The 8,979-nt window shown below is 37.3% G+C and overlaps 2 protein-coding genes across 3 annotated transcripts; one reads left to right on the forward strand and one right to left on the reverse strand.

The window, feature by feature from the left end:
- The first annotated feature begins 1,776 nt into the window (after positions 1–1,776).
- LOC103403102 (uncharacterized) lies at positions 1,777–3,779 on the forward strand. Its single transcript, XM_008341929.4, has 4 exons — positions 1,777–2,656; positions 2,876–3,245; positions 3,332–3,413; positions 3,500–3,779. The coding sequence occupies exons 1-4, from the start codon at positions 2,140–2,142 to the stop codon at positions 3,704–3,706; spliced, it is 1,176 nt and encodes a 391-aa protein (XP_008340151.3). The 5' UTR covers positions 1,777–2,139; the 3' UTR covers positions 3,707–3,779.
- A 572-nt stretch (positions 3,780–4,351) lies between these two features.
- LOC103403113 (heterogeneous nuclear ribonucleoprotein 1) lies at positions 4,352–8,396 on the reverse strand. 2 transcript variants are annotated; one of them, XM_008341940.4, is made up of 14 exons: positions 8,131–8,396; positions 7,820–7,952; positions 7,607–7,696; positions 7,321–7,386; positions 7,113–7,178; positions 6,813–6,898; positions 6,651–6,696; positions 6,393–6,447; positions 5,806–5,882; positions 5,528–5,672; positions 5,289–5,416; positions 5,102–5,206; positions 4,882–5,022; positions 4,352–4,749 (listed from the first exon to the last, which is right to left on the reverse strand). In XM_008341940.4, the coding sequence occupies exons 2-14, from the start codon at positions 7,835–7,837 to the stop codon at positions 4,675–4,677; spliced, it is 1,098 nt and encodes a 365-aa protein (XP_008340162.1). In that variant the 5' UTR covers positions 7,838–7,952; positions 8,131–8,396; the 3' UTR covers positions 4,352–4,674. The 2 variants fall into 2 exon arrangements, with proteins under 2 accessions (XP_008340162.1, XP_070671991.1); XM_070815890.1 differs by having other exon boundaries at positions 5,528–5,668; positions 5,802–5,882; positions 8,131–8,382.
- Positions 8,397–8,979: the final 583 nt, after the last annotated feature.

Raw genomic sequence — 8,979 nt, forward strand, 5'->3', positions numbered from 1 at the left:
ACATGCAAAACTATTTTGGGGATTTATCATTTGATAACTACTCTTCACAATACATTCATTCTACACATAGAGATGATGAAGATAGTGAAAATTTTGAACCTCATAGGAACTCTATGTGGTACTAAGTCACTCATGTATCTTACCATGCAATGTATAAAGTGTAAAATATTGTACTAATTCATTATATATAAATAATTATGGTGTGTTTAGACTTCTTTCATTAATTACTACATATTTTCTACACTTACAATGTTTGTCAGCTCGCTATATAATCAACTTGATAATGTTAAATCCATCATGCAATGCATTTCCTTCCAATTTTTTGTGATAAACTAATAGATAATTGACTAAATAAACATCCTGCAAAGTTTCAATAAAAATTTCCAAGTTTTTCTTACAATTTCCGTGGTTTCCATGTAATTTTTATCGATATCGATATTATTCCGATATTTACATCGATATTTTCGTGTTTTCGGACTACCGATATTTCCGATATTACTAATATTTAATACCTTGGTCATGACTAACTGCAGCCCGTACTTGGGTGGGGGTTGCCCACATGACTACCGAGATGCCTGGTGCCTGAATCACCGACCTGCCAGCAATCAAAAAACCCCCATAAATGAAATAAAATGCTACACGAAAATGCCACAACCCAGTAATTCACAAACTTTATATACATATATACATATATATATATATATATATATATATATATATGAGACTACTGTTCTTAGAGAGATATATATATATATATATAAAAGCAGGTCCTTTATGCACAGGGATTCTTATTTTTTTTTTTCAAAAAATGGGGATTAGTTGTAGGGCTCATTACACATAGAATTTCAGCGATCCGAACGGTTTATTTTGTAAGTCTCAATTCATAAATTATCCTTACAAAAATTCAATTCAATCTGAAATCATTTGCCTATTTACTTATCAAGATAAAATTTCATTGTTTTCTTATATAACTAAGTATTCGTTAAATTTTTTAAACCTAATTAGATGTTTTAAATATTTTCGATTTGGCTAATATTTTGTAAGAATGATCTATGAGGTGCAACTTGAAAAATAAACGGTTTGGATCGTTAAAGTTTGATGTGGTGTGGACAGAGATTTATCTTGTCATATCGTTAATATAGAATACATAAATATATCATTTTTACTGGATTTGGATCCTCTCCTGAGCTAATGGAGAGGATCCTCCTGACCAGTTATCATGAGCCGTTGGATAAAAATCCAACGGCTATAATTATTATAACTTTAAAGGGACCCCCTGTTTGTAGCTGTTGGATAAAAATCCAACGGCCCATGATAACTGGTCAGGAGGATCATCTCCATTAGCTCAGGAGAGGATCCAAATCCATTTTTACTACCGATAACAAAAGTATTTTATGTTCTCAATAAAATTTTCTTGTACGTATTATTGAGTGATTTGGAAAATCAATGATTTGGACTTTGCATATAGAAATCTAATAAATTATCAAACGGTTAGATCTTACATAAAATTTGTATGGAACGTAGCATTGTAACCAGACCATTTTCTTGCAAAAGAATAGTTCCTTAATATCTCTACTTATACAAACAGTAGGAATTTGATTGATATCAATCACTCATTCAGATATGGGACGGTGGAAAGCAATTAAAATTAAAAAAAAAACGATTAAAATGACCTAACTGCTGGGACAGAGATTACAAAGAAACAGTGAGCCATCAAAGCATGCAACAATGCCCTTGATTGGGACAAACGATACCATGCCTTTAATGCTGTTGTCTACTTCCCTACCGTCCAAGTCTTTGATTTGATTCACAACTTTGGCAGCTATATGTGGAATTTCATGAGTGAATTTTTGAGTGGTCCAAATCCAATGAAATTGAAGTAGCCACCGCGCCAAAAATGCCAAAACTACAGCTGTGTCAACATGTTCTTTGCTGCAACTGCAAATGAAGAAAGTACATTGAGCAAAACTTCATATGCATTTTTTCTTTTAATGCAAGCGATATTGAGTAAGGGGGGAATCGAACTCAAAGCCTCTAGTGTAGGGAGTGTGTATGTTTTTAACCAACTAAGTTACGAGCGTCTTGCAACAAACATCATATGCTTAATCAAGCTTACAACTTGAGAACATATTTTGTAACATGAATAGAGGTTCTGTTTCTCATGATTTGGGTTTATTTCCAACCCTAGGAGTATCCGATTATCGCGGTAATGGAATTGGAGGCCAAAAGGGTTGGAGCTCGGAGCGTGTGCCGTTGCCGACAAGTAGTGGACAGAGGCATATCGTCAATGGGAACACTTCTTTGATGGGGTTGAGTAATGGTGGGAGGACTATGCCTTCAAAATGGGAGGATGCTGAGAGGTGGATTTGCAGCCCCGTGATCGGATATGGGGAGAGCAACAAGAGCTCACATTCTCAGGATCAGAAGAGGAGGCCTAAGTCCAAGAGTGGTCCAATTGCGCCTCCTTCTGGGGTTGTACACTACTCAAACTATTCGCCTGCAAATCCAGCATTTGATGGTGGCATTGTGAGAAATTTCATGATTGGTTCGCCATTCTCAACGGGAATTTTGGCTGCTGATAGTGTCTCTCTTCTCTATGGTGGGAGTGGAGGAACGGGAAGATTAAGTAGTGTGCTTGGATTGTCTGAATTGCAAAGTGAGTTCTTTCCCATCTTCAATAGCACCATGTTTCGTGTTAGATATTGTGTATGCTATGTTGTCAAACTGTTAATTTTCGTATCAGATATTTAATCGAAATCTCAATTAATCATGAGGGGTTCGGGGCTAATTTTGTTGCTAGTTCCATTCTTAATTTTCTCGAGCTGTGTCGAATACTGAATGATTCATGGCTAAAATCAACATGTGAAATATGCAGATGAGAAACTGGATACAAAAAAGTCTGAGAAGCCGGGAATTCCTCGAGCTGTTTCGCAACGAGACATGGCAACCCAAATAAGCCCGAAGGGCAGCCTCCACTCACCACCACCTCCTAATAGGAGGTCATCATTTGCTCCATCGTCTCCGAATCTCATTTCCATTGTGGAGCAGCAGCACGACCATTTTGCCAAATTGGAGGTCAGGGAAGTGCGGGTAGACAATGGAACCAATGTTACTATGGGGTCTAGAACTAGAAGACGTGGAAGCAACACGAAAGGACCCCCGGATGTTTATGATTTCGACAAAATTGCTATCGAAAATCAAGCTTCATCTTTTGATGTTGCAGATGAAGCTATGAACATTTCAAGGTAATTCCCGAAAATTGTAATCGTAACCATTGAATTGTTGTCGAAACATGGATCACGAAACCAAATCTTTGTGACCATGTGTGCAGGTGGCAAAGAGAGGAAGCCAAGATCACTGCATGGGAAAACTTGCAGAAGGCAAAAGCTGAAGCAGCATTAAGAAAACTCGAGGTTTCTCTTTCTTGCAAAACGCTTAACATAAATATTTGTCTATGCATGTTGTAGGCATCAGTAACTACAATGTTGGTTTGTTGCAGATGAAATTGGAAAAGAAGAGATCGTCGACGATGGATAAGATCACGAAGAATTTGAGAAATGCACAGGTTAAAGCTCACAAAATGAGAAGCTCAGTGCCAACGAAAGACAACCAGCAAGCTCCCAAAACTTCCGAGAAGGCTCGTTCCTTCGGTAGACATGTTCGGATGGGTTCCCTACGCAGTTGCTTCACCTGTGATGCTTCCTAATTCCTTTGTACTCTTAGTTGGCCTTTTACCATGTCATTTTGGTTGTGTGCATAATGCATTGCATTCCCAATGAGCAGTTTATCTTTGTCCGTGGGTCTACGTTGAAAGCTTCTATAGTAAAACTCATTCAAGAGGGCTTGGTGGTCTTAAGAGTGGTTCGGGTGGGGAGTTCCCTTAGGAATGAAGACGACGAATAGAATGAAATTCATGTTCATGCTAACAGAAGAGCAGATCCAATACGAAAAAAGGACTTCCTACTCAGGAAGTGTAGAAAGTACTCGAGGATTAATGATAAGTCATCAACATCACCAATGCGCTCTCAATTAGGTAGCCAGACAAGTCATGAGTAATGAATGTTATTGGCTCAAATTCATTCAATGTAAACCAACAAGAAAAAGCCGGCAAGGAACGGGCAATTCAGCAGTGGCAACTCGAGCTCCTCACACTCAATCTTAATCCTCATATCGCTTTTACGAATTTTCAGCTGTTTTCAAGTATTAAATAGTCAGGGTTTCAGTGACCAAAGATGGGCGACCCACCAATTCATACAAACGAACAAAACCGATCATACAAACGACATTACCAAACTAAACGAAGGAAAATGGAAAACCGACCTACTCAATAAATGTAACTGAACAAAATAAAAACCCCGAATTTGCAATTATCCATATCTAAACCCGGGTAATGAGTCAACAAACATAGAAATTACTACACTAAGGAACCACGATCCGAGTTCCTGGACTCGCCAGCAGGCTAACATGACAGATTTGGACATTCCTACTCGCCTAAATCTTCCCTGGATCATAGAAACCAAACTATTTCAACTATTTCAAAAGTCCGACAAGAACATTATTGGGGACGTGAACTAAGGATGCGATCCTTAAATCTTATATAAAATAAACAAGATCTGCATGGCATTTTGTTGACATTCCTAATATCTCGTACCAAATTTCCCGAGCCATATCTCCCTAGTATGGCCTGTACCTCCAGTTTGCTCTTGATGGTCTTGCAACGCCGACCCCACTGCCAATTCCATAACCCCACTGCAAAATTTAGAGATGCAGTATGTTAGCAAAAGTTTATTGCAGGACACCATTTGTCACCCATATAATCATTATCTTTTGAACTCTACTCTGCCATGTGTACATCTTACTAAACATATAAAATATACTCACATCATCAAAATCCAGACTTCCATACATCCTGCCATAGGAGCGCATAGGACCACCATAGCCGGCAAAGGGCTCTACATTATTCATCATAAAATTTCCACTCATACCAGCATCCTCGGGAGGTGTGGCTGTGTCTATTGCAACCTACATAACAACATATTAAGTTCCATCTTAATGAAGCATAAGTGAACAGGTACAATGAAACTTCGCTTCCTTCTACTACCTCCTGGCCACAAATCTCATGAGACCTTCGTGATACACGTTCGGCTACACCATCTTCCCCAAAAGTTACAAAACCAAATCCTCTATGCCCAGTTCTTTTGGGGTCCTACATAATTGAGTATTCACACATTTTCAGGTTCCAATATCAAGAATACAGTTAGTTAATTACAAAATATATGATATCTTACCCTTGGAACATAGACATCTACTATACGACCAAATCTCCCAAAATACTGGCGGAGATCATCAGAGGTTGCTTCCTGAGGAAGCCTGCCAACAAAGATCTTTTTGCCTAGTCCTCGAGAAGATTCCCCTCCTATTGCAACACAAGATTTTTTTTAGTTGTAACTTCTAAGTAGTCACATACAGTGCAATTTAATATTCTTCACATGAAATGCTTTGTGTTGTAACTTGTAATAGTACTTACTTGGAAAAGCTGGTCCTGGTACAGGATGGTCATACAAAGTAGGAGCCCCGAGGGCTGCATATCTAGTTGCTGCTGAGATGTAAGCATTATATGCACCATAGCCACCCTGTTGCGCCATTCTTCCAACTGGTCTGAAATCTTCTTCCTGAAAACAAGAAATTATGTATCTAGATTCTTGAATTAGTGATATCTTTACAACCAATCTTTAAACTTCAAAGGGAATTAGTGCTATAAATTCAAAAAACGAAGGAGTACAGATTGTCAAAGCTGTAACTTGCCTTGGGTGTAGCTCGATCAACAACTACATTGGAACCGCCTAATTCATGAGTATCAGCCATCAATGTTTCCACGGAATCTGCAACAAAGAACATTTGTTTGTCCAGTACTTTTCCTCAAAACAATAATGATATCAACCACAAAGGAATATATCATACAATCAGCTCCCAGATCATCTATCCTAATGAAGCTAACTCATTATATTCAATTCCTATTTTGGATAATGATAAACTAACCACTTCTTACAAGACTTAATGGAAAAACAAAACATGACATCAACATATAAAGAATTTCAGATGTAAATGCCAGTAAAAAGAACATATAAAGTAATCAAATGTGCTAGAGGAAAACATCTTTTCTTCCATAGTTCCATGCAACAAAATGCCACTGACCTTTAATTCTCCCCTATCTCACGGTCTCACTGCATGCGTTTCCCACATCATCACAAATAAATTTATGTCCATTGCAAGCTCAAGTAAAGCAAACTACTAACTTAATGTTTCCACCAAAGGACTTAAATTCAAATGGAAAACGGAAACTGACATTAGGCATGATGCAAGACACAAGAGACTACATGAGATGGTCTGACCTGCATTTTCAAATGTTATAAACCCAATTCCACGATGTGCTTTTGAGCCTTGATCCTGAAAAAACACATTTGTGACAATCATAGGGTACTAGGTCCAACCCAGCAATAATTCGAAAGGTAAATGTGTGACTTGGTGGGTACATGCACAGACATATCTATGCATATTTACAAGACTTGGAAGGATATGTACTGAAACATCAACACACACAAAATTACAACATCTAATATAATGTGAGTTTGAAGAGCTCGATAGAGAACCTTCGGCATGTATAAATCCGTTATTTCACCATATTTCTCAAAATGACTGCAAAAGAAAGTCAAAGAAACATCAGGTTAATTCCACATCATAACTCACAAAATAGTATACAAAGAAGTCAACAATGATGGCTAACATATTGCAACAACAATACATTTAAGTACCTTCTAAAGTTTGCTTCTGTCACAGATTGTGGGATCCTTGCAACAAATATCCTGGTAACTTTTCTTGCAGGTGCTCTCATCTCCTCCTGTTAAAAAAAAAAAAAGAAAGATTGTTGGCAATACAGCCCACAAAACTTGTTATGTTAAAGAAACACAACACACATGGACGACAATTATACAACAACAACAACAAAGCCTTTTCCCACTAAGTGGGGTCGGCTAATGGACGACAATTATGATTAACCAAAATAAAAATTTTAGAACAGTATTAAAGCAATGCTTGTCATGAATTTATATCACCTTTGGAGTAGCTATTTTAACTTCCAGCATTCGATTGCCAAGAAAGTGCTCACTTGATGCTGCATTCTATAGTAAAACGGATGTAAGGTATTAGAAAAGATTCTTAACACATTTACGTTTCCTAACTAAGTGATCATGCAATATTGCAATCATTGAAAACATTTAGCCAGTACAAATAGGACCCTTAGAAAATTCTAATCCAACTCACCTTCGCATCTTCAGCAGATACAAATGTTGCATATCCAAATCCACGAGACCGACCAGTTGACCGATCCTAATAAATATGGAAACAAATACAGTAACAAATGCTTTTAAGGTTAGAGAGAAAGGAAATGTTACACGAAATTTGCGCAACACTCACCTTCCAAACCAAGCGGCGACAAAACTAACTTATCAAAATTAATTCAAGTAGTAAAGCCCAAGAGGAACACAGATAAATAAATTTCGAAAAGGAACGACAGCATTAAGCAAAAAGGGTTGGGTGATTGGCAAACCTTCATGACAATACAATCCTCCAATTCCCCAAATTTGACCATATACTCTTTCAGCCCTTCCGTATCGATATCCCACGGAATGCCCAAAACCTGAATTACGATCACAGACAACCCAATTCAAATAAATTCCATCAACCCATTAATAAAATTGCAAAATTTAATACATAGGCCAAAAAAACAGAAAAAAGAAACCAAATAAATAATACAACTTACCACGAGCTTACGGTCCATGAGGTAATTGGAGAAGGCAGCTCAAAAGGGGGCAAAGAAACCCTAAAATTGAAAAAAGGAGAGCTTTTTGTTCTTCTAAGCACTCTCTCTCTAACAAATCTATCACACTCGCTCCCTGCACATGATAAGCACACCTCTTTCTCACACACAATCGGCATAAACCAAATCAAACTCACCATTTTCGAATTCGACATTTTTTCTTTCTGTTTTCTTCAATTTACGAAAATTGGGATTCAATTAGAGAAAAACTGAAATTTAGGGCATGAAATCTGTTCATCTACGCGCTCACTAACCTTGTGCAATCTCAATCCATCAATCAATTTCTGGGATTTTCAAAACCCTAGACACCTGACAAGACCAACCTCTCGCGCTCTCTCTCCTCTCTCCCCCGCGCGCGTTCTCTCGCTCGCTCGCTCGCGCCGCCCGCACCTTGAAGCAAACAATATACACAATTGGGCCGAGTTTGATCACCGGTCCTTGTCTTTTTAAAATCAGTTTGTGTATTTGTGGTGGTGTTACCGGTGTGGATACAGAGCAGGGCTCCAGTGGGTGAACCACCACCTGGCAATTCCTGACATGATCCGATAATCCGACACGATTCGACACAAAATTAACAGGTATTCGAATCGATACGATAACAACCCGATAACAATCCTGTTAAGATAACGGGTTGATTCGGGTATACACGTGAGTAACACGATACATGATAAGCAGAATATTAATTTAATAATTTTATAACCCTAAAAAATACTATAATTATATATATATATATATTAAATTAACTATAATAATTATACCCCCAAACATTAACTATAATAATTATATATATAATTTTAAATTAAATTTTATACCTTTAAAAACTATAATAATTATACATACATAATAAATAGATTTAAATCTACTTAATAAATATATATACACCATTGAATTTGATGGGATACGAATTATACGAAACTAATTTCAACGATCCAACCGTCAAACTTGTTTGTATATGCTTCGAGATTGCATCATTAAAAAATCGCAAAAAACAAACATTCAGAGATTAAGTAACCGAACAAAACTTTTCAACAGTTATAAAACGAAAAATCACGATTTAACTGTTATTTTAACTCCGATTTTTATGATTTTTTACAACTTCACTC

Source organism: Malus domestica, chromosome 02 (genome assembly GCF_042453785.1).
Source record: "Malus domestica chromosome 02, GDT2T_hap1".
NCBI classification, from domain to species: domain Eukaryota; kingdom Viridiplantae; phylum Streptophyta; class Magnoliopsida; order Rosales; family Rosaceae; genus Malus; species Malus domestica.